Source organism: Musca vetustissima, unplaced genomic scaffold (genome assembly GCF_032173495.1).
Source record: "Musca vetustissima isolate MV318-11 ecotype Yass unplaced genomic scaffold, APGP_CSIRO_Mvet_v1 utg6272, whole genome shotgun sequence".
In the NCBI taxonomy this organism is placed as follows: domain Eukaryota; kingdom Metazoa; phylum Arthropoda; class Insecta; order Diptera; family Muscidae; genus Musca; species Musca vetustissima.
This window is the reverse complement of record NW_026879433.1, coordinates 79,819-106,653: the sequence shown is the minus strand read 5'-3', so window position 1 is coordinate 106,653 and position 26,835 is coordinate 79,819. Positions and strand designations below refer to the sequence as shown.

The 26,835-nt window shown below is 39.2% G+C and overlaps 1 protein-coding gene across 1 annotated transcript in view; it reads right to left on the bottom strand.

Annotated features, from left to right (window-relative positions):
* LOC133324338 (tyrosine kinase receptor Cad96Ca) overlaps window positions 1-23,850 on the bottom strand; it is a 127,543-nt gene extending 103,693 nt beyond the window's left edge. Inside the window, exons 1-3 of the mRNA XM_061533183.1 lie at window positions 23,820-23,850; window positions 19,485-19,714; window positions 18,673-19,427 (exon numbers count right to left, since the gene is read on the bottom strand). Coding sequence (XP_061389167.1) covers window positions 18,673-19,427; window positions 19,485-19,714; window positions 23,820-23,850 — 1,016 coding nt within the window. The remainder of the gene's footprint in view (window positions 1-18,672; window positions 19,428-19,484; window positions 19,715-23,819) is intronic.
* Window positions 23,851-26,835: the final 2,985 nt, after the last annotated feature.

The following is a 26,835-nucleotide window of genomic DNA, read 5'->3' as shown; positions in this document are numbered from 1 at the left end:
AAAGGCAGCACGTTGGAGGATTGCGAAATATTATCACGATGATATGGGACACTTCGGAAAAGAAAAAACGATACAACGAATAACACAACATTTTTGGTTTCCCCGCATTCGGAAATAAGTGACAGAATATATTGCTGCCTGTGTGGAATGTTGTTTTAATAAAGGAAAATCGGGAAAACCTGAAGCAAGAATGTATAGCAACGAAGGTACTCCTGTCCCATTCCAGACTATTCATATAGACCATTTAGGACCGTTTGTCCGTAGCAAAAAGGGGTATAATTATATACTCGCCATTAGCGATTCGTTTACAGAGTTCTTGATTGTGAAGGCTGTCCGTAATACCTCAAGTGCACAAATCTTATCTGAAGTTTTTGGTTATTTTGGTCTCCTTGAACGTATTGTGTCTGACCGAGGAACTGCGTTCACCTCAAAACAGTTTGAATCTTTTTGCAATGAATATGATATACAACACGTGAAAATCGTACGAACTCCTAGCGCAAATGGGCAGGTGGAAAGAGCCAATAATATTATATTGAACTTTCTTCGTACATCTACGAATAACCCCCGCGATTGGGATTCCCAACTACTACCTATTCAGTGGACGGTAAACTCCCAGAAGACCAATAGCATTATTTAACTTCAAACTTAGAGATTATCAGAAATAAATTCTTAGCTGCCATAATAGAAACCAACAACGACATACCAGTTGCTGAAAACCAAGACGATGCCGAACGTAATATGAAAATTTGTAGAAACCAATGGAAAGAGCGATTTGACCGACGTCATGGAAAATATAAGGAAAATGATTTGGTAATGATACAGAACGAGCTACAATCAACCGGTGAATCTCGTAAACTGGAACCACGTTTCAGAGGACCTTATGTTGTGTCTAAGGTTCTTGGTAAAGACAGATATCTTATGGAAGATATAAAAGGTATGCAGATAAGCCAAAAGCCATTTAGTTCAGTCTATACTGCTGAGAAAATGAAAGGATGGTGTGAACTACCTCCAGAAGACGATTCTGACGAAGATGACATCGGGACGATGTCAAGTCAGGAAGGGCCGAGCTGTCACGAATGATATTTTACTTTTATACTACGTCACTGATCCACTAATTATATTTAACGTAACGTAAGCTATTTGTCATGAATTGAGTAATTTTTGTTTTGAGCGTTTTTCTTTTTTGTCTAGTCGTGATGTAGAAGTCAGAGGGTGAACAAGTTTAGCTCAATACGAACACTTGAGCGATCGAATTTTTATTTATTAAAATAAACTCTGAATTAATTTTAATCTCTTACTAAATCACATACATGCGATTTATTTGGTCATCTTCCTGACACAAACTAAACTTGCAAATCACTTCATACTCTAAAAACAACCCGGAAAAATCTGGGCAAAAGACGGACTTGCTTTTTTTATAAATAAAAATATAAAAAAAACAAAAGCAATATTACAATAGAAATTTCCCTTAAAAAACATTTATCATTGTTTCGATTTACAAATTTTTCGCTTGCCGACATACTAAACCTAATCATCAATGTAAATATTTGGAAATGCACTACATTCACAAAACCTGTGTATACTAAACAGTACTTTACAGTAGTGATCATTTTCTAATAATCACCAACATTGTTTGGTATGCCTTTCGCAAAAGTTAAACCATAATCTAAAGAAGGCAAATTGGAACTCCTTCTAAATGGAAATTGACACTTGACTTGATGTCAAAACGCCTGACGGAAGTCCTAAGAAAATTAATGCAATTTTCAATAATTGTTTATTTATAACAAGTAGACTTGTTGTAAATTTAAGAATAATTAATAAAGGTATGAACATTGGCTACAAAGATCAAATACTTTAATATTCTGCAGTATTGGATAATTACTATTTTACTTAAATTATAACAATATTGTTGTTAATAACTTCCAAAATAAGATCAATATTTTGCGAATTTATGGTTTTGAGTATGTCGTATCCATAGTTACGTACAAAATTCCGTGGTTTTTGAGATAACAAACAGTCTGCACCATTCCTGTTTGAGTTTGTGTAGCGATCAGACGTATTAAAATTGTGTGTGCTGAGGATCAGATAAAAAGGAGAAGAGAATAAAGAAAAATTTGTGGGTGCTGTGGAGCTGTTTTTCCCAAGTGATAGCTGGGAAGCAACATAAAAAGAGTTGATCAACATTGACCTAGGAGGAAGCTAAAGGTAATTGGCGGATCGTTTGGTGAATTTTTTTGGGTACAGTGGCCAAGCCAATGGCCCAAAATTGTGAGGTTATGGACGCCACGGCGGCCATGCCTTACACAGAAAGTCGATGTGGTGATAGACTAACGGAAAAAGAAGGTGTAATGACAAGGAGCAAAAGAGCTCTAGAAAATGGCGGATGGAATGAGAATGGTGGCAAAGACGACAAGGCATGTTCGTATGCTGATCAGATAAGACTAAATATGAAGAAGAGGCGCTTCAATGATGAAGCTGTGTTGTACACAGAGGAGCACAAGGGTGAGTTTTTGGTGTTGGTTGATACAAGTGCAGCCGAGAATGTGAGAAATAGGAAAATTAAAAATGCTTTATATTTAATTGAAAAAATGAAGGATGTGCATGTTAAAGAACTGGAAAAGATGGTGCGTGTGGAAGCTATTGGTACTACCCTGTATAAGATAACTTTTGCACACAGGGTTTCTGCGAATAGTTTTGTGGGTAATGAAGAGTTGAAAGCGAAGAACCTAAGGGCTTTTATTCCCAAAAATTTTGTGGAAACCTTTGGGGTAATCAGGAATGTACCCCTATGTTTTTCGGAAGAAGAGTTGCTAAAGGGAATTAAGTGTGATAGGAAGGTGGCCTCAGTGAGGAGGTTCAAAAGGAGAGTTGGCAATGAGGAACCGGTTTTTATGGACACTGAAACCATTAAAGTGGGTTTCTATGGGGATGATCATCCGTCATGGGTGCTTTTTAATTACACTGTGCTTGTGGTAGATACCTTTTACCCAGCAGTCAGGCAGTGCTATAAGTGTGGAAGATTGGGACATACGCAGATGGGCTGTCGTTCCAGGGAAAGATGTCTGAAATGTGGTGTGGATGGATGTGATAGGAAGTGTGAAACTAGAATGTGTGTTTTGTGTGGTGGCGAGGACCATGACTGCAAGAACAAAGAGAAATGTCCTAAGTGGGCGGAGGAGTTAGAGCTTAACATGATTATGACGCGTAAAAAAATGTCTAAAAGAGAAGTGATAAATAAATATAAAAGCCAGAACAGATTTGAAATCTTGTGGGATGATAACAACATTCCACCTCTCTCAGCAGGTGCGAGGAAAGGTGCTAGTGAGAAGCAGATGGGAAAAAACAGAATAGATGATGATGTGAACGTGATTTTAACTCCGTACACTTATAGTTCAGTGGCAAAGAGACCTAAAAAGAAATATGTACACAGGCCGGGTGCACAAATGGCACAACGAATGTTTGATGAGCCGTCTCCCAAGTCTCCTGTTTTTATTAAAGAAAGTCAACGTACAACAGAACTAGAAAAAATCACATTAGAGTTGTTAAAATTTATGCAGGATATCTTTAAAAAAGAAGATAACCAAGTGGCGTTAGAGGCAATGTCTCATTTCCAAAAAAGAATTCAAAATTGTGGAGTTCCTGTGAATGGAGAAGGCAATAAGAAAAATATAAATCAAAATGGTGAAGAATCTCAAGATATTCCAGTTTAATATTCAGTCTTTGAAGCATAATAAAAACTATGTAGAATTCTTTACTAACAAAAACAATTTTGATATACTAATGCTATCAGAAATATTTGCTGAGGACAGAAGACAAAATAATAAATTGATTAGCTTTAACTTGGTCCAAAAATTTAGACCTGATGGCTACGGAGGAGTAGCTATCGCACTAAAAAAATATATTAAATTTGCAAAAATTATATATGATACGGAATATGATATTATTTTAGTGAAGACACAAAATCTTCAAAGGAATTTTGTGCTTGTCTCGGTCTATTTTCCACCATCTGTGCCGTTTGAGAGTTTTAGAGAAGAACTGACTAAGTTAACCAGCTTTCTGGAGAGGTATGAAAATGTCATTCTGTGTGGGGATTTTAATGCAAGAAATCAATCTTGGGGTGATCATGTAACTTCCAGGAAAGGAAGAGAGTTGGAAAGTATAATGATTGAAGCGGGATTATCATGTGTCAATAATGGAAAGGAGACTTTCAGGAGGAACAGGGATTCCCGAGGATCAGTTCCGGACCTGACTTTTGTGAGCTGTGGTAATGTCCAAGGATGGGAAGTTGTGGAAGGCTCGTTTGGAGGCAGTCATCATCTTCCCATTTCGTTTGAGGTTGAAATGTGCAGAAAAAAAGCAGGCATGTTTCTACACAAGCAGAAACTGATGTCTTCATTAGCGGAACTCATTTTGGAACCAGATTTTTCAGACATTGAAAGCCATATTGTGGAGGAGGTTAAAGCTGCTACAAAGGAGTTAAGAACAGGATGGTCTCCAAAGTACTGGTGGAACGAGAACCTTACGGTGGCGTATAGGAAACAGCTGGCTGCTGTCAAAAAATCGAGGAAATATCCCAGTTATCTGAATCTGGAGAATGCCAGGAAAGAGATAGAGGCATGGAAAGCTATGGTACAGAAGGCAAAAAAGGATAGCTTTCTGGAAAAAATAGATGAGGTGAATAAGAAAGGTAATGTAAGAGAGGCGTGGAAGTTTGTGAATAATGTCAGGAAAAGGAATGTATCGGTTAATGGACACTGGAATTCGGACAACAATGCAGAATACCAGAGGTTTCTGAAGGAGCAAGTGAATGATCATACAGTGCAGTTGACCACGGGGTATGAACATGGTGGAAATGAACAACCAATCATTTTTGAATTTGATCACTTTGAAAGCGTCCTGAATAGGAAAAAGAAAGGATCAGCTGGTGGTCAAGACAAAATCACATATGAAATGATCAAAGCACTTCCGGGGATATCAAAAAGAGCAATGCTTACTGCCATGTATAACGCTTTCTTGGACAACTCCATCAAGGACAGTTGGAGGATTATTAAGATAGTTCCGATACCTAAACCTAACAAGGACCTTATTGACATTACCAATTTTCGTCCGATTTCGCTAATTTCTGTATTTATCAAATGCATAAATATGATGTTAAAAGATTTTCTACTCAACCATCTGGAGATCAATAATATAATGCCTACACGATCCTTTGCGTATAGGAAGGGATTTTCCACGGCCTCTTGCTTGAATGATTTCCTTCATAGGATTGCTCTTCTTAAAGCAAATAATTATAAGGTTCTCGTACTGTCCTTGGACATAAGCAACGCCTATAACTGTGTCAAGATTGATATTTTATCCAAACAGCTTAAAGAATATGGAATCAACTCACTAATATCTAGATGGATAATAAATTTCTTGTCTAAAAGGATACTCAAACTGGGTGATGAAGAAATTGAGGTGACAAATGGCATCCCACAGGGAAGCTGTTTGTCGCCTGTACTCTTCAACTTGTATACTGCTAAACTACATGAAATGGAAGATCATAGAACAAGAATCTTCCAATATGCTGATGACTTCTTGATAATGGTTTTTGACAGAGATTTTGATGTGGCAACAGAGCATCTGCAAAGAAAAGCCATTGATTTTCAAAGGAGCTGCGGTGATTTAAATCTGGGGTTTAACCCTGAAAAGTCTAGCACTATTTATTTCGCAAAAAACAGTATTAAGGAAATTGTAGTAAATATTAATGGTCATCAGATACAGCAGGTTAAAAAACTGAAATTCCTGGGAAGAATTATCTCTAATTCCTTAACTGTTAAAGACCATTACACCCACATTAGTGAGGAAGTTCACAATAGAACTAACCTGCTCCGGTGTTTGATGTCGGTGAAAGGGGGTCTACACCCTAATGCGGCTTTAAATGTATACAGGAGTATAATAAGATCTAAAGTTGAGTATGGCAGAACGACGACGGCACATGCACCTGCGTATGTGAACAAAGGTATTGAAAGGCTTCAAAATGAAGTTATTCGCTTTTAGTCCCAAAGGCTACGCCCACACATGTGATCTATGCACTAGCTGGAGAACTGCCCCCAGAATACAGAGCCAAGATCCTCACGGCTAAGGAAATCATAAAAATCATGAGAACTAATCAGAGGCTGTATGACATCATATCGGATAATCCTTTGGTGAAATCCAGTTACAGTACAATTTATAATGAATTTGTAGAAGTGTTCCAAAACATTAGGTTCATTCCATACAAATACCACTACAAAACAAAACACTCCGGATGAAGTGATAAAATCAGTTTATAGTGCTGAAATTGCACACTATAAAAATAACAGGTTCACTATTTTTGCCTCAGATGCGTCGGTTGGTGAAACTACCACGGGATGTGGCATTTATAATGCCTCCAAAAATGAAAAATTTCTCTTCAAAATCAAACATAAATCCTCGTCAATGTTTTATGCCCTGCGTAAAGCGCTTGAAATTGCGACAGAGGATAAATGCAACAAATGTGTCATTTTTAACAGCCTTGCGGCCTGTAAGGCTTTGGGCTCCGATAATTCTGACAACTTCCTGGTTGCGGAATGTCACAACATCCTGGAAAGATCAAGCATAGATAACTGTCATGTGGTTTGGATGCCTGGCCACAAAGGCATCAGCATAAATGAGGAGGCAGACTGGCTAGCTAAGCATGCTGTTGAGGCAGGGGCACCCATGGATGTGGGGCTTTCGCCCAATGAGGCGTTAAAATGCATTGAGAACAAGGTCTATGCAGAATGGAAAGAAAGCTATAATAATATTAGTTTATCTAAAGGGCGTTTTTTCTACGAAGCTACGAATGGAATTTTGGGAAAACCATGGTTTCAGATGGTTTTTCTTAACCCTTCTGAAACTAAACTTATAAACAGATTGATGGTTGGCAAAACTTATGACAAAGTATTCTTGCATAGAATAGGAGCATCTGATTCCGATTTATGCGATGCATGTGAACAACCGGAAAGTGCACAGCACAGTATTTTTGAGTGCTGTAAATTTATTAATATAAGGAAAAATTACCCTCTCCTATTTTCCCAACACCAAAACTTAACAACCCTCCTCCAATCCAAAGATATTAACCTTTTCCGCTGTATCCTAGGGTTTGTCAAGGAGGCAAACCTTAACCTTTGATCCTCACTAACTACCCAACCACCTACTGTGATAGTAACACTGTGATATTAGTAAATAAGTATTCACCTGAGTCATACTAAACTAATTAAGTTTTTACGATCCCCATCCCCGTTTTTGGCCCAACTCCTGTTTTTTTCCACAGACTTCGATGTCAGATGCGGAATATCTGCCCTGTATGCAAATCTAAGTACCTGAATTTTATACTATTAAGCACTTTGGATAATAATCCTATCGAATCTACGACAGTGGACTGGTCTTTACTTACACACTCGATCCTACAGCTCAAACAGGTTTACGTGAGTCGTTTTTTTTGTAATTGTTTTTATTGTTTGCATGTTAAAACATTACTTAACCATAATCTAATGATACATATGTACTCTCGCTATCATTTTCGTTTGCCTTGTGTTGCTGTTTTTGCAGCCTTCGTTTAATGGACAATTTACCAACTGAAGAAGATAAAGTAAAAGAACGATATCAATATACCCGCAACAGGGTGCCGCTCCGCAACAATCTGCTACTTGGAAACATGTAAAGAAGGAGAATCAACATTTATGAGTATACCCTGGCACCGCTTGACTTGAATCCACAGGATCGCCAACCCACAAAGCGGACGAACTCAAAAAAAAAAAAAACAGTCTGCACGACTGAAGTATGTATGGGTTTGACATCAGCAACTGCACCACATTTGGGACAGTTGTTGTCAGTGTTCTTATTAATAGGTGTTGATGTGTTAAAATTTTATGTTCCGTACGTAATCTGGAGAAAGTTTTTATTTGCTTTTATTCGGTGTTAGTTGGTTTATTCCTGCCTGCTTATGAAGGTTATTACATTAAATTTAAATAAATTGAGCTTTCTGTTTATATAGACGTAGCTTCTACTGGATATATATTTAATTATTTTTGCCCCGCAGATACTTTCTTTCTTTAAATTCATATATGTCTGCTCCATCTGATTTTTTTTTTCGAATGTTACGCTCAAGATTTTTAATTGGTTGACATAAGGATAGGTTATGTTATTGATTTCAAAGTTATTTTGTTTACATTTCTGTTTTCGTCCAATAATTGAGGACCCCCGCAAACGTATAAAGGACGGTGCATGTCGCCGTCGAATGAACCATGAGTTGTACCATCTATTCTCGGACATCGACATTGTCAGACTATCGAGTTGCAGCGACTTCGTTGGCTAGGTCATTTTGTGAGAATGGATGAAAATGTCCCCAGCTCAAAGGGCATATAAAAGCGAACTAGCCTGGTTCACGCAGATGGACAATTAGATGGAAAGATCAAGTGGAAGACAACGCAATTCTCTGCACAATTCTGTCAGGAAGTTTTGTGTCCGAGGACTCATTTGACCATCCTTGACCAAAAAAAATTGCAATATCAGTAGGATCAGATAACATAATATTGTTTGTTTCTATTGCTGTTAATGTCGTGTTTGACGTGGATCGGTCTCTAATAACACGCCAACACTACTGAAGGTAGTGCTTTTTTCGAATAGCCTTCAATCAAATCAGCAACATCATAAACATATATCCCAAAATATATCATTGCCCATGCGCAGGCGACCTATATATTCTGAACTCTAATAAAGATACCGATGCTGCCAACATTCAATTTTCTAACATCCACACTTAGGCCAAAATATCTCTAATCTTCAATTTTATATGTGTCGAAAACATAAATATTAACTCACCAATGTCGATTCCCTACTTCATTCGGATTCCTCGGAAAAATTTCTACCTTTTTAGGGATAGTCAAATTTGTATTGTAACTCCCCTGATAGAAGGCATCAATATGCAATTTATTCAAAACAAAAAACTATAATTATTTCCGACAGTTTATCCGTTCTTAAATTGGTATATTTACATCAAATAAGAGTTGAGCTTCAATTAACAAAATTCGACATAACGGAGAGCAATAATATAAAACTTTTCTTGGTACCTGGGCACGTAGGAATTGAAGAGAACGAACATAGCAATGTATGCATGCTCCGCCCCAATTATGTTAGCGGCGGAGGAAAATAAATATAAAAGCGTGCATAAAAAACGCACTTAAGCAAAGGGCTTAACAACAACGCACAACACCTTTTCAGAGGGGTCTACGATCCGAAATGACCCGAGTTATACTCGGCCGACGTCTTTCACCTCAGCCCATTGTGTAAAATCAATAGGGCTGCTACACAACAACAACCTTTTCATATAATCACACCGCTTGGATCTTCATATGGTCATACTTAAGTTAAATATACGCTGACTCACACTTTATTCATACACCAGTGATGCACGCGGTGAGAGGATGGCAATTTGTAAATGTATGTGTGAGACTAGCACACAAAGTTAAAGCGGGCCACACACGTTAAACATGTGCTTTCCATCGGTGTGAATTAAATTTAAAAAAATAAAATAAATAAAATTGATCGGTCTTTTTTGCGTCGTCACTATCGCTGACCATCTTCATTTTTTAAAAATCAAATTTTTGTTGATTCACTCGTGGTCTATCAGATTCACACCGATCAAACGAACGTGTTTGACGTGTGTGGGGCGCTTAAACGTGGCCGCAATATGATCCACACCACCATAGACATGTTTACTTGTTGAAGTCTCAACATCGACTAAACAAATGAGCGTAAGAATCCGCGTGAGTTAAGCAGACCGCTAGAGTGCAAGGGCGTGCATCCCTGTCATACACTGACTTATCAAAGCAAATATTTAAATTTTATAAAGTTGTTGCAATAATGCAATGAACCACACTGATCAATGCACCAACAAATTTTATCAATAAATTGTCTGAAATTCACACCGCTGCACAATGTTTAATTATTTTCAATATCTCCGTTGTAACCAAGTTTATGAGCTTGAGTTGCTCTAACCTTTATCATTGTGATACTGCCTTGATAAAAACACATTGAAAGACACAACCGTCCACTCAATGTACATTTTGTGACCGCAAGAATTATTGAAGAACATAAAAAATACGTACTCTAGCGAATTACCTAAGATCCTGCAACATTAAACAGGATCAACGGGTCGATTTGTTGCAAAAAGTTTAAATTTGTTGGCACAGCAAATCAGCAATATACATTTAGCTAGATAATGCTCGCCAATTACTCGCAACCGCGAATCAACAGCCAGGATAGCAATCAACGGATCATCAGTGCATCGTTCTAGCGCAAAAAAAGGTGCCTAGATAAAGCTCCCCATTAACTCTAACCGCGAATCAACAGCCAGGACAGCAATCGATCAACGCAAAATAAGTGACTGAATAAAAAATCTATATGGACGTATTGGCTCAATCCCATCGCGAAACGGTTGATATAACACAGGGAATCATAAAAAATTATAAGAAGGACTCCCAGCCCAGGAAGAACCTTGACTACTATAAGGAACGCCTAACGCAGAATTCGAGGTAACTGACAACAAAATACGTTGTTTTGAACATCCACCATTGGACCACGATTATTTTATCAGTAAGAGTGTCACAAATTACCTTTTCAATTAGAATAAGTGAGCGACCTCAAAGCTGAGGCCTTCATAGGTGCCAAAGTTTATATTCTGATAACGCAACAAATTTCGTTGAAGCGAAAAATAAGATACCAGACCTGTAATATGTAATACACACCCCTGTTGCCCAAGAAGCCATTATAAACGCCTGCACCAACAAGTGGAAGAAGCCATTATAAACGCCTGCACCAACAAGTGGATCCGGTTCAGAGAACCACACTTGATGACCTCTGGGAAACGGCAAATGCTTCCCTAGCCTATGAGGAACTTAAAACATGAATCATAGAAATTGATGCATTTTTCAAATATCAAACGACATAAACGACATAGGCAGGACGTTTTCAGATCGGTAAACCACTTACGGCCCATGTTGACGCAGACGTAAAGCAAGTGGCGTCGAGCCTGGTCACTAGATGGAAACTGGTCTCCCAACTTAAACATCAGTTCTTGAGCAGGTGGTCCCGAGACTATCTCAATGATTTGCATTATCGCTGTTTATATATTCAAACTGCTTGGTTTTTCATATGGTTTTCACACTTAATTTACATTTACGATGGCTCGCACTTTGTTCAATTTCCACAAAACATCAATAATAAACACACACATACGTATGCAAAGCAACTATTTCGATTTTATAACGTTGCTGCAATAGTCCAATGAACCACATTGGCCAATGCACCTAAATATTGTAAACATAACAATAATATCGTATTTAAAGCCAAAGTTCTATCAATAAATTGTCATAAATCCACAACCCTTTGCTGTGTTGACTTATTTCAAATATATCCATTGTAACCAAGTTAATGTGCTTGAAACACAAATTCAAATTCATTGAAGGACAAAACAGTCCTTTCAATCCCTCAGATCATTAAATAGGATCAACGGGTCGATTTACTGCAAACAGTGGACATTTGTTTACATAGCAATATACATTTGGGTCCTGCAAATTATCAGGACCAACAAAGCCCTCAATAAACTCGCAACTGCGAATCAACAACCAGGAAACCAATCAACGGATAATCAGTATGGACGTATTGGCTGAATCTCAACGGGAAAAGGGGGATATCATAAAAAATTATTAAAAAATATATATTAGGAAGACCCTTGAGTACTATAGCGGCGCTCATGGAGAAATACAGGAATTTAACTCGGCAATGCCCTCAATGAACTCGCAACTACGAATCAACAACCAGGAAACCAATCAACGGATAATCAGTATGGACGTATTGGCTAAATCTCAACGGGAAAAGGGGGATATCATACAGGAAATCATAAAAAATTATTAAAAAATATATATTAGGAAGACCCTTGAGTACTATAGCGGCGCTCATGGAAAAATACAGGCAGGAATTTGAGTCGGCAACCATCAAAAAGCTACAACCGCAACAAGCAGAGTACATCAGGAACTGGCGACCGCTATGTCAACTACAACACTGGCAAGTTCACAAGCTCATCATCATTATCAACAGCAGACTATTCCTTCCCCAACAGCTAACCCATCGGGAAGAGCATGACAAATTACCTTGTCGATTAGAGGGCAAGACGCAATGATATCTCTAAAAAGGGTAATCGCAACAGATCCAACAGCAACAACATGAAATTAAAGGAGAATCTATGGGAACAGATCCATGAGCTACATTTCTCAATTTGGGAAAACTGTGCCAACCCACTCGAAAAAGCATATGACATGGGCTTTTACACATTTGTAGAAGAAATAGTGTTGCAAAATTTCAAGCATACAACTGTACCTGCAGCACAATACATGGCATAGTGCGCACATCCGAACGTGTTCCCACTTCCCAAAATTACAATACTAAAATTGACGGGAATTAGTTGAAATTGCCTGCATTCGCTGGCCTGTTTTCACAGTTGGTAGTCAACCAAAATATTCCCGCTGTGCAAGAAATATGGTATATCAAGGCGAACCTAACCGGTGAAGCTGAAAAAATCGTCAGCCATGTTTCCGCCACAGCTGATAATTATGAGACAGGCTGGAAAACATTACAAGACGGTTAAAACAACAAGTGTGTACTGGTATGCACACTAATGCAGAAACTAATTGATCAACCGTCATCTGGGAAGTCAGCAGCCTCCATAAAACAGCTGCATGATGTCACTCAAGAGTGTCTACATGCCAATTCCTAGAATATCTAGGGACTCGGCTTCAGTCAGTGGAAGCCATGGGTCAGAAGAAAAAAGCGTCAGCCAAATCGTGCGCTTCAGGAACATCAACTAAAGGAACTCAAAACATGGCAATGCTGTATGCAAGCTATGCGACTATGGGGTTCACAGACTATTTCAGCGCAATACCCTTTGTGAAAATCAAAAGCTATCATCAGCCGCAACAACAACTTAGGAATCAAGGGCGCAGAATCCGGAATTAAAAGCTCAGTATGGGAATTTCATGGAAGAATACAAGGAGATGGGACAGCTATTTTATCCGACATCACTCCGTGCAACGCATTGAAAGCTCAACTACTAACCTTCGGGACGTATTTGATGTTTCAGCAAAAACTGTTCAAAGTGATTTGTTCCCCATACTACTGCGTTTTGTTCCCCATACTACTGCGGTTTAAATTGCCACAACTGATGTTGAGAAGATGTATCGACGACAAAAACTCGTTTCGCCTAAGGATCGTCGTCTTCAATTTATCATTTGGAGAAAGGAGCCTTCGCAACCCATAACGTATTATCCACCATATATGACACCAGAGCGGGGTCAGAGCTCGGCGTTGCGCTTAAAACCTTAATAAGCCCGAGAGTGCCACAAGACTTAACATTCGAGGAAATCAAGTCTACGTTGATGAATCATTTTGACAAAATGAAGAATAAATTTGCGGAGAGCATAAAGTTTCGTCAAATAATTCAAGGAAAGGAAGAATCATTAGCAGATTATATACTACGTCTTAGGAAAGGAGCCACACATTGCGGGTACGGAGAGTTTTTGGACAGAATGCTAACTGAACAGCTGCTATTTGGTTTGGAGTCGCGTAGCATATGTGACCAGATAATTGCTAAGGAACCTGAAAATTTTAAAACAGCGTATGAAATTGCTCAACGTTTGGACGTGTCACATATGACCGCACTGGAAATGAAAAGCATAGCGCACTGGAAATGAAAAGCATAGCGAGTGGTGCAGTGGATCCTCCTGTATTGAAGGTACAGTATAAAACGACGAATACCAAGGACACTTCGAAATTGAACACGTCGAAGACAAATAATGCAGTACGGGCCAAGTGTTACGGGTGTGGGGGACAGCATTCCAGGGACCAGTGCAAATTTCGTAATGTCAAGTGCTACAGATGTGACAAAACCGGTCACATCGCTAAGGTATGCAAATCAAGGACCGCACAATGTGGTGGATGATGAGCACATGGTGGATGATGACGACTGCGATGTTGTTCAACGTGTAAACCAAGTTGGGGCTGTGAAGGCAGGCAAATAATCGGCGTAGAAATTAATGGTGGTAAGGTTAACATGGAATTGGACACGGGTGCTCCTTGCGGTATAATGAGTTTGACGAATCTGAACTGCTGCACTAAAAAGTTTAAATTGCTACCAACGTGCAGAAGGTTCACCAGCTATACAGGCCATAGAATCAATTGCATAGGGCGAGTGGTAGTGGATGTAAAAGTGGGCACCACTACACGCAAACTAAATTTATACATAGTGGAAGGCAATTTCGACTCATTATTTGGCAGAGAATGGATTGAACAATTCGTTAGAGAAATTGATTTTGTAAAATTATTTTCGACATCAGAGGCGGTGGGTGCAATCAAGATGGATTTTCCTCGGTTAATGCCTAGTGAAGCGGAGCAACTACAAAAACTATTAGAAGAATTTGAAAACATTTTTAGTGATACAGCTGGTAAGTTGGATTTTCCACCAATAAAACTACACTTGAAGGATGATGCAAAACCGGTATTTGCCAAGGCAAGAGAAATACCCTTTGCTCTAAGAGATGCGTATGTGGCCGAAATTGATCGTAAACTTAAAGCAGGGTTTTATGAGAGGGTCGAATTCTCAGAGTGGGCTTCAACCACACACGTCGTTGCTAAGAATGATGGCAAAATTCGAATAACTGGCAATTACAAACCGACTGTCAACCCTCGGATCATTGTGGATGAACATCCGATTCCAAAAGCGGAACATATTTTTATTAAAATGAGTGGAGCAAAATACTTTTGTCATCTTGATATAACCGACGCATATTCGCACCTGCAGATCGATGAGGATCTAGCACATACACTTACATTAAACACGCCCACCCATGGTTTAATACGTCTCACACGTGCAGTTTACGGCGCCGCAAACACTCCGGCTATATGGCAGCGGACTATGGAGTCTCTTTTGCAAGACATTCCGAACGTTTGCAATTTTTTTGATATTTTAATTTTCGCGGAGAGTTTCGAAAAATTACATACAGTATTGAAGACGACATTGGTACGGCTAAAGGAAAAAGGATTGAAGTTAAAACGATCGAAATGTGTGTTTGGTGCAAGAACAATTGAATTTCTTGGTCACAAGATTGATGGTAGTCGAATACATAAATCCGATAAACATGTGGAAGCAATAAGAGATGCACCAAAACCTTCGAGTCAAGAGGAATTACAACTTTTTCTCGGGAAAGCCACATATTATGGCTCATTTATACCAGACCTTTCTACACGTAGCAGACCACTTCACAACATGCTGAAGGAAAATCCGTTTCAGTGGACAAAAGAGGGCGACGTAGAGTATAATGACATCAAAAATGCATTGATTTCACCGAAAGTGTTGATACCATATAATCCAGCATTACCACTATTATTGGCTACGGATGCAAGCAGTACAGGATTGGGGGCAGTGTTGTCGCTTATGCTAGTCGCACTTTAACGGGAACTGAACGCAAATACCCACAAATGGATAAGGAAGCCCTTTCTATTGTATGGGCTGTTCAGAAAATTTTCCTCTACCTATATGCTCGCCATTTCACACTAATTACAAACCACTAGCGCAAATTCTTGATCCAAATAAGTCTCTACCCGTTTTATGTATCAGCCGTATGGCCAACTATGCGGATTTCCTGGGAAATTTTAATTTCAGTGTAATGTTCAAGTCGACAAAAGCCAATGCTAACGCGGATTATTGCTCGAGAGCTATTAAAGATAGTGCAGTGAACAGGGTAATTTTGATTTTGACTCATTTTTAATTCACCAGATTGATGTACTTCCAACGAATGCAGATAAAGTGGCTTCGGAAACACGTAAAGATGAGAAGATCATAAGATTATTGGAGACCGGAAAATCCCTCCAAGCATACGGTTATAAGTCCCCAGAAGTTAATTATAATATAGCGGGCAATTGTCTGACTTTCGAACATAGAATGGTGATACCTCAAAAACTTCGTTCAAAGATTCTTAAGGACTTACATTTAGGCCATTTGGGTATCGTCAAAATGAAAGGCCTCGCAAGATCATTCGTGTATTGGCCAGGAATTGATAAGGATATTGAAGGTGAAGCTAAAAGTTGTCATGACTGCGCTATGTTTGGAAACGAACCACCAAAATTCAGGAAACACCACTGGCAATACCCCAAAGGGCCATGGGATCGCATTCATGTGGACTACGCGGGTCCATTTCTCGGAACGATTCTTCTTATTGTCACCGATGCGTACAGTAAATGGATCGAGGTAAAAGTAACGCATACCAGTACTTCAGCTGCAACAATCGCAATTCTTGATGAATTATTTGCTACCTATGGGGTGCCAAACACATTGGTTTCAGACAATGGCACTTGTTTTGTTTCAGCAGAGTTTAAAGAATTTATTACCAACGTAGGTGTCAAATACCATAAACTCACAGCACCATATCTTTTTTTTAGTCTTAAGTCTTTTCTTGTACAATCAAGTTCATTCCAGTAAACATTCTAGTTATAATATTAACACATTGCTGTTTAAATACATAAAAATGGGCTACCTTCAAAAACGACATGAACGCATTAAAAAGCCTTCGGGTACATCGACACATTAGCAAAGGAAAGGTGCCGCAGTCAATTCATATCTTCACAGACGCATCAGAAAAGGCAAACGGTGCAGTGGCATACATCCAATCCAAATTCAAGGATGGGATTACCATGACTCGAATTTTTTGCCCAAAATCTCGGGTCCCCCCTTTAAGCGACAAACCATACCAAGTACTCTGCGCTGCAGTACTTGGAGTTCAGCTTGCATCTGGACCGACTCAGAGATCGTTCTGGCTTGGATAAACTCATCGTGTACCGCCTTTCACACATTTTTGGCAAACAGACTTGCAACCATTCAAGAATTAACCCAAGCAGATCAATGGCGCCATAATCCAGCCAGTGTTTCATCTCGCGGATATCAACAGCCGCTCTTAAATTTGACTTTGTGGACTTTGGTTCTGTGGCCCTCTGTTTTTTCGTGAAAACGAGTCGTTGTGGCCACCAATATACAGAGACTCTTGTCACTTCAGTAGCTTCATCTGACTTTATGGATTTAATAAGACACATCAACACATTTGCCCGTCTACAACGCATTATAGCTAACACCCTGCGTTTCAGTAATCGAAGCAAGTGCAATATCATTAATCAAAGGCTCAGTGAACACTTACAACAATCGAACTATACAAGAGTCGAATTTTAGGGAAGATACTGAAAAGCTGAATACACATAAATATTGCGCTGAACAAGTAATTTACGCAAATTTTCACCATTCCTGGACAATTTCGGCTTACTACCCCTTGAAGGTCTTCCTGAAGTATCATTATTGCCATTCGAATCAGCATGACCATTCATTAACAACAGGGTTGACACTGTGGCCCTCTAACAGTTCACAAGCTGCAAGTAAAAAGGCCACATAAGACCTACATTGGAGTCTTTTTCTGTTTCACTACAAAGGCTAGACACCTAGAATTAGTGAACGACCTCACAACTGAGGCCTTCATGGGTGCCCTCAAAAGATTCGATGCAGAACGCGGCTCTGCCAAAGTTTATATTCTGATAACGCAACAAATTTTGTTGGAGCCAAAATAGGCTACCAGATGTCATACCCACCCCTGCTGCGCAAAAAGCCAAATCCCCATACTTTGCTGGCATCTGGGAAGCGGCTGTCAAGTCAATCAAACATCTTCTGGTAAGAAGCGCAGCAAATGCTTCCCTAACCTACGAAACATTAGTCACATAAATCGAGGCAATACTGAATTCATGTCCCATTTCTCCAATGTTAAACGATCCAAATGACAAAGGCGTGCTGACCCGGGACATGTTCTGATCGGTGAACCACTTACGGCCGAAGTTGACGCAAAGCAAAGCCAGGCGGCAACAAATAGTCTGAGGAACCTGGCTGCAGAATTACAGAATTACAATGGATATCGAACTCACTACAAGATTATAAAAGGTCAGTGCAGGATTAAATCACTTACATCCAAATGGGACATCAATGGCATGGATTATGGTGAGGATGAGAAAGAGGTTCAACCAATGAAGCATAACCACTTTAGATATATACCGCTAAGTAGCAGAAGGTATCGGCTGTTTGGTAGATATGAACTTAATAATCTAACATTCTTCTCTGGAAAAGAGTCACATAAAAATGTTAAGCAAAATCTGTTTCCATCTCCTTCTACTATCCAGTGTATAAAAGAGTAACATTTGGAACGTGGAAAAATAAAAAAAAAATAAATAAAATTGGAAAAATTTAAATTTCGCGATAAATTCAACAGTTAAATAGCAGTTCTTTCGACAATAGATTTAAAATTTTTCCGGTAAATAATAAATAAAAGTATGATATTTTATATACATATAGTCATGCGAAAGTCATATAAGTTATTTGCATTTAGCAATTTGCATTTGGTGTTATTGCAATATTACTAAGTACAATATTGTGTATTCATTATGTAAAACGTTGTTTATTCAATTCGCCTTTTATTAAAATTTCTAAATAGGCAATAAATGATATAAATGAGTAGAGCACTTACATTTGGTTGTTGTTCATCATTGTACTGAGGATTTCTTTGATGGTCGGATTCCCAAGGTACATAACGATTGTTATAAGCCATGGGACCGTGCCATTGATTCAGAACCATAGAATTACGACTATCGTCATTTAAATTCATACTGCTAAAATTACTTTGATTGGACGCTCTTGCCATTTCTTCTTTCGATTTGGAATTTAAATTTTTACCAAAAGAGCATAGACGTCTTCGATACACTATGCTAATTGCTACGACACTGATCAGGAAAATGCTACAAATTGTCACCGTAATTAGATATATCTGTGCGCTATATTGATATACATTTTTGTCGTTTTCACTATACGGCGATTCTGATGAAAAGTTATCAGGTTTCTTTCCCGGTGTATCGTTTAAACCCCAATTTTGAGTTGTTGTTTGACGAGTCTGATTATTATCCATACTCTTCAACTCATTCGTATTTCTGGTATCGTTACCGTTATTTTGCTTAGAGATATGGGTATCGACATTTGATGTATATACTGGCTGAATATTGCTGTCATTTGCGGGTGACATGTTCGAGAATTTGAAATTTGGTGCTTGATTTCGAATAGACTGCACTCCTGGTAGACGATCAAAAGATGGCAACAATAATGTTACATTATTTAAAACTTTTGCAATAGAAGGAGGTGTTCTATAATATTTATTTTTAGTGTCATGTGCAGATAGTACATTAACATACACCTCATTTTTTGCTGTCAATTCACCATCAGTAACAGTAATATATAGGAAAAAGCTTTCTCCACCCTAAAATATAAAAAAAAATTAATCTAAATCATTGCATTTAAATAGCATCGTACTTACCCGGCCAACCAGACTTTCGTTGAGATACACAACGCCTCCTACAGGATCTATATGAAAAGGAACTTTATATTGCGCTTCAAGTCCATATATAAGGTCGTCATTTTCTGGATCATCCGCACGGATTCTAGCAATGATTTGACCAACTGGTTCGTTTTCTGAAATACGCCAATTCCTATCCGGCACAATAAGTATTGGGGGTGTATTCAGGTGATAGTGTTCTTGACATGAAACTAAAAAAATTTTCGAAATAGTTTTGTATCAGTAAATAAATAAAAACGAGAAGAATAGTTGGACCGTTGGAGAATAGTTGGCCGACAGAACAATATGTGGACTTTAACTTTTTGGGAATGTAATTCCCGTCTCAGGGCAAAATTCCGCAAACTATATACACCCTCTGGTGTGGTCATAACATTACTATACTGCTTTAAACATTTAAAAGTAAATCTCATAACATAGTACATACATCAATATGTTTTATATTATTATGGATACACTAGATACTTTACTTTTCCGCAAAATTCCGCAAACTATATACACCCTCTGGTGTGGTCATAACATTACTATACTGCTTTAAACATTTAAAAATAATTCCCATAACATAGTACATGCATCAATATGTTTTATATTATTATGGATACACTAGTTACTTTACTTTTCCGTATTAATAATAAATGTCATGGAATATTTTTTCAAGTGATGTCTAGGTTTATTTGTCCTTTTTGACCGTAACCGGACCAAAAGGACGTCATTTCGTGAGAACTGTACTTTGATTATAAGTTGATTAGCGTTTTTATTCTTAATATGCCTCTGTTACGCTTGAGTCCCCCTACATTTGTTACATAAACTATTTTGTCAAAATCAGTGTTCGCAAAAAAACGGTACACTATCGTAGTGTGCCGTACCAGGAACACAAACACTAAAAAAATGTTAGCGTTTGTGTTCCGGTACACAAACATTAAAAAATATTTTAGTGTTACTGTTCCGGAGCACAACGAAATTCGTAGTGTACCGCGGTCGGAGCACTAAAAATCGTAGTGTACCGCGGTCGGAACACTAAAAAATCGTAGCGTACCGCGGTCGGAACACTAAAAATCGTAGTGTTTCATTTGGCGGAACACTAAAAATCATAGTGTTCCATTTGTCGGAACACAAAAAGATGTATTTGTTATATTTTTATGAATAAAATTTATATTTTTATTGTTTTCCAATAGATTTAATAAATATAAAACTTTTAAATTTTTTTATATATTTTATTAAAAATTAGTAATATTTTATTAGCATCAACCGTTTAACATAATAAATATTTTATAACTAAAAAAGGTCGTCTAGTGAAAATTCAATCAGATGCCAACTCGCAACTGAAAATTCCATAATCGATTGTGTTGATTGGAAAAATGTAATGCATAAGACTACCTGTGCAAAAATCATAAAAAGGAAGAATATTCCAATAATGGATATGTATATGAAACTCGTTGTTGATATGGTACCTGTGTGTGGTTTTGTAATATTTATCCCAAAATCATAAAAATATGTTTTCTATATCCGCGTAATTTGTGCACTTCTTTTAATGAATAAACAGGTAATTACTATGTTGATTGTGTGACAATCACCAAATTTTGAATATTTTTGCTAAAATTTCCTAAAAGTATGAATCATAGATGGATGCAGGTATAATTATTTTAAGAAATAATGTTTTCGTACTAACATTTTACAAGGAGATCTCCCAATATTATGGGAAAAATCATGTTCGTTGTGTAAATCAATGAACATTTTATCCAAAGCTGAATAATTTTGTCACAAAAACTGGCCAAAATACCTATTTCTGATGGACATTTTCACTTTTGTAATTGCAAATAAAGTTATAATCAGTTTTATTTTTTTATTATTTTATCTCATTTTACCTACAAAAAATAAAAAACAGACGTGTATGGTACACTACCAGTACAGTTCCAGTAAGTGGAACGCTACGATTTTTATTGTTCCAACCAGTGGAACACTAAGATTTTTAGTGTTCCGACCAGCGGAACACTAACATTTTTAGTGTTCCGACCAGTGGAACACAATGATTTTTAATGTACCGCAGTCGGTACACTACAATTTTTAATGTACCACTGCCGGAACACTACGATTTTTAGTGTTCCGCTGTCGGTACACTACGATTTTTTAGTGTACCGCAGCAGGTAAGCTAAGATTTTCGTTGTGCTCCGGAACAGTAACGCTAAAAATATTTTTAGTGTTTGTGTACCGGTACAGTACGTTATTTTAGTGTACCTATCCACCTTGGTACGGTACAGAACACTATGGAACGGTACCATAATGTTTATTTTCGAACGCTGGTCAAAATGCATTTTGCTAAGTCTTTACGGTTTCTATCTCTTTGCTTACATGCCTTCATGACATATTCATAACCTAATGTAATCTACCAATGGTCTTGTTTGTTTTGTTTTATTATAAATTATCTACGGACATAAAATAATAAATTTAATAATACCATTGATAATTTAAAAGTATGGACATTTATTTTCACTTATCTATCGGGAACTTTAAAAAAAAAAAAATAATAAAACAATATTATAAAAACATAAATACATTTTTGCTTAAGTGTTGTTCGGATACAGAGTATTTTTACATTTAAAATATTGAACTGTAGTAGCCGAAAATCGAATGGCAAATGGTCGCTTATTGTACCAAACTGGCGCTCATTTGTTTCAGGCTAGAACCAAATTAGAGCATTTTCTGACATTCACTTTAACGGTAGAAGTGTATCGAACACACGTCGATCTGTTCTGAGAAACAGGCTGACTTCCAAAAAGTTATTTACTTTGCATCCTTAATGCAACAGTACCAAATATTTACATTGCATACTATTTTAAATATTTACATTGCATACTATTTTAAAATGTCGCTGCCACGTATTTTCGACACAGTTAAAAACAATCAGGCATCGGTTTTATTGTAGATGCATTGTTTGTTTACCAGCCCAAAATGAAATACCCAAAGAAAAATGTCAATGACAAATTCACAAAAGTAATTTTAATAAAAATATTAATATGTGTAACAAATAAATGCATTTTTTACGTTGTTAATTGAAAATCATCCTTCTTTTTTGTAATTATTCGGGCAATATTAAAAAACATTTTTTCTTTTATTTAGTCTCGGTAATGACTGAGTGCCTATTATCCCTGAACTGATGAGGCGAGAATGGCGCCGCTAAATACCCATATCAAAGGTCTGGGTCACCAGCTCTTAAAAGTGACCCCCCTAACGCTGGGACCTCGTGTCCATCAGTGTTCTACGGTTTGCAGTCAGTGTTAGAAGGAGCCTTTTGATACCTGGTCACCTCAACAAGTTCATTCAAGTGGTGAGTCCTCTCAGCTTAGCCAGTATGGTGGTCATAAAACCTTGCATCCTTAAGGAATGATGCAAGGAAAGCATATAATAGAGCTAGTAAGAAAAAACTCAGTAAAGATTGGGATGTTTATAGAGAACAGTTCAATAGGTACAAGAATGAAATCAAGAAGGCTAAACGTGAGTCTTGGGTCTGCTAGATTTGGGGTAGTATTAAGCGAACATGACAGGACGTGGTCAAATTCTGGTAGTGAGACTCTTGATCTTCCATCTTCAACCCACTTCCCTGGTTGTAAGGACCATAATGACGATGTGCAGTGTACGCATCGGCTTAAGGTTCGAACCAGGGAGGGGAAGAAGCTGATAGAAAACACTATAAGCTACCCAAAACTGGCATGGGCGATAAATAGTTTTCTACCCTACAAATCCCATGCCCAGATGGTATAATACCGGCCATGCTGCAGCACGCAGATGAACGAGTATTAGCCACTCTGCAAGACATTTTTAGGTATTGTCTACTCTTATCATACATACGTAGTCTATGAAAAGATATAACAGTGACCTTCATCCCGAAAGCCAAGAAGCTGAGTCATACTCTACCAAAGGACTATAGACCGATTAGCCTCTCTTCCTTTCTACTCAAGACTCTAGAAAGGTTACTAGACTCCGAAATTAGGAAAACTATTGACCCAAATAAAATTAGCAACTCCCAGCATGCCTACATCAAAGGCAAGTCAGTTGATACAGCCTTACATGAGCTGGTTGGCTGCGTTCCTATCCATTCTGCTCTCGTAAACACAGGTATGTCCTCACTTCTAACGGACTGGATTGATAGAATGCTGGAAAGCATAATTATCAACCTTTCAACAGAAGCACGCCACAAGGAGGAGTATTATGAAATGGAACGTACTATGAAATGACCAACAACAGTCTATTCCTGCAAGAATTCCATAGGTAAGGTTTGGGGACTAAGACCAGAGATCATACATTGGTTGTATGTGACGGTCGTACTCCCCATTCTTACGTATGTATGCCTTGTATGGTGGTAGGGGGTCAACAAAAAAATACTGCTGAATAAAATGAACAAATTAGAACGATCGGCTTCGATCCTGACCACCGGAGCGCTAAGAAGCACACCACAGGCCGCCTTGAATGCAAGCTCGAACATCCAACCACTGAACTCTCTGATTAAATTCCAGGCCGCTAGATGTGCCCTGAGGCTCCGAGAAACGGCTGTCTGGAAGTCGCTGGACTTTGGTCACGCTGTATCCTCAACATGACGCCAGGTTGTGACTTCTTGAGGAGGAGTACTTACATTAGTGACTATGTTCCCTCTCATAGAGATTTTAACATCAGAGTAGAGTTTCCTAGTAGGGAAACCTGGACTAGTGCCTCTGCCTGGTCTGTCATTTTTTACAGACGGGTCAAAGATGGAGGATGCCACGGGTGCAGGCATTTACTGGGAATTAGAAATCTACAACTCATATAAACTTAACGATCTTTGTAGCGTTTTTCAAGCAGAAATCCTTGCAATCACGAGAGCGGCCGAGATAGTCAAAACACTTACTGCCGATAGGGGAGTTGTCAATCTCCTACTAGGTGCGTCTTCCCGGGTGGCGGATGGGAAGGGGGTCTCCATGAAGTGCAGAGAGAAACTGACCTAGGTCTCCTAGATCAACTTCTCTCTGTGCCTTGTGGAAACCCTGGGGATCTTCGGATCCTTCGTGGACCAAAATGGATCGGGGTAGTGCCCTTAAATAAATCAACTTAGATGGGAAAAAGAAGTAAAAAGAATAAAGTTACGGTGCAGGGAGATAATAACCCAGTACCGGCGGCAATCGTTGGTGAGATCACAAGCCACGTGTCGTCGAGATCAAGCGATTGTGATCCGGCTGTTCTAGGTGTGGATGTCCTTGGCTGACAGGACTGCAGTTCTGGGAGGGGACGACCTACACGGGACTCTACGCGCTATCCGCGATAGTCTAGAGGAACAAAGTAAGGAACTCTTCGACCAGTTAGACAAACTGGTACCGTAAGAGCAATGTGGGGACACGCTTCCGGAGGAGCTGCTATTAAATCTTACCCTAACTGATGATGAGCTGGACACCACGGTGATCCCAGCCAAGTCTACACAGGGGGATAGCCATAGCAGCAACGAAGGAAATGTGGACCCTATTGTCCAACCGACCTCCAGTCTGTCTTCAACAGGTCCTGTGTCGGCACCTGCCGACAAACTTCAGAGGCAATCTGCAACAGAGGTGATGTCCGACGATGGGGAATCTGTTGATCCCCCGGAAACGGACAGTGGCTCGAAGGTTGGGAAGGCCCGAGAAGTGACGGATGCGAAGCATTACAAACGTGCTGTTTCGTATCTTCACAAATTCGTGGGGCGAGACGCGAATTTGATCTCGGAGAGGGAGGTTCACCTCATCAAGGGTAAGATGAGATATGTGAGGAAATTCGAGAGGATTTACCCTCACGCTCTCCATCGTGAACTCGAGATGGACAAGATCTCCCTCCCGAATCTCACTGCTCGCACAAAAGTAGTGGAATCGGCGAAGCCCATTGTCTCTGACAAAGGTGCTAAGCCGATTTCTGACCCGAAGCCCAGTGCTGATCCGAACCCGAGTAAGAAAGCACAGGAAAAGGTTACTGAGAGTATCCCCAAACAGAATGTCACCCATAAGGGTGATCAACCTGCAGAGGTCTCTGCCTCAAAGCCCGACTCTGCGCCTAACGACAAGGGGGAGGCAAAGGCGCTGGGTGGATCCAAGAGTGGTCGAAACAGGAAGAAGGGAAAATCAGCGAAGGAGCCATCGTCTCCTGGGAAAGCAGATGTCGCCCCACAGAATAAATCTGTGAAGCGTATCCGCTCTTCGGAGGGTCCTCAACCCTCACCCATGAAGACGATGACTTCTCGTCTGGTAGATCCTTCTACCTCTTATGCGGCTTGTGTTGGACTACAAACTGCGGAGAAACGACCGAGTACGGAGAAGGCTTCAACCTCCTCTGGAAAGGCGACCTCCAAGACTCGTAGTCAACGACGTAAGCCGTATGAAAGACCAACTAAGGTAGCCACCGATGAAGACCTTCTTGTGGCAATCATAGACAAAGCTGATCCTCAGGGTAGAATCAGTGAGAGTCATTGGTAAGAATATGGTTTCTGGACTAAGGAATGCCAACTTTGATATCTTCGCCACGTCCACGGGGCACAAGGTGAGAACATGCATAGTAGGTAAGAAGAGCTTAAATATAATCTTTCTGTCTAATTACAGCAATGGTGACATGTGCACTGTGAGGCTGGAGCACAAAACGGGGAAGGCCACCCTGCTCTCCTCAGTCTATATGCCCTTTGAGGAGAGGGATCCACCAGGCACATGTGTACGGAAGATGCTCGATGAAATGACGAGCACCTGCAATGTTATCTTGGGATGCGACGCAAATGCTCACCATTTTCAATGGGGTAGCAAGGACACAAACATACGAGGTGAGTCCGTTTTTGATTTCATTTTATCCTATGATTTACGTATATGTAATAGGGGTAGTGACCCGACTTTTAAAGTTAGGGGTAGAGAGGAGGTCATCGACTTAACCCTCTCAAATCTAGACGACTCCGTCATCAGGAATTGGAGGGTATCTGATGAATGTTCCTTTTCGAATCATTTAAAGATTCTCTTCGAGTACTCCTTTGACGGAGATAGACAACAGCCTTATCGGAATCCAAGGAGAACAAACTGGGAGAAATTCACGGGTCTAACGAACTCCCAGCTGACTCTTAACACAAACTTAGGAACAGCTGTGGAACTCAACTCTAACGGACGTTCCCCTATGCTGCCATAAGGAATCCTGTCCGCTCACACATCCTGGGAAGAAATCTCGGCCAGTGTGGTGGAACAAGGAACTTGGTGAGCTCAGGAAAGCGACCAGACGACTGTATAACAGGGCGCATAAGTCTAAACTCGACACTGATTGGAACTCCTACAGAGTTAGTTTCAATAAATAC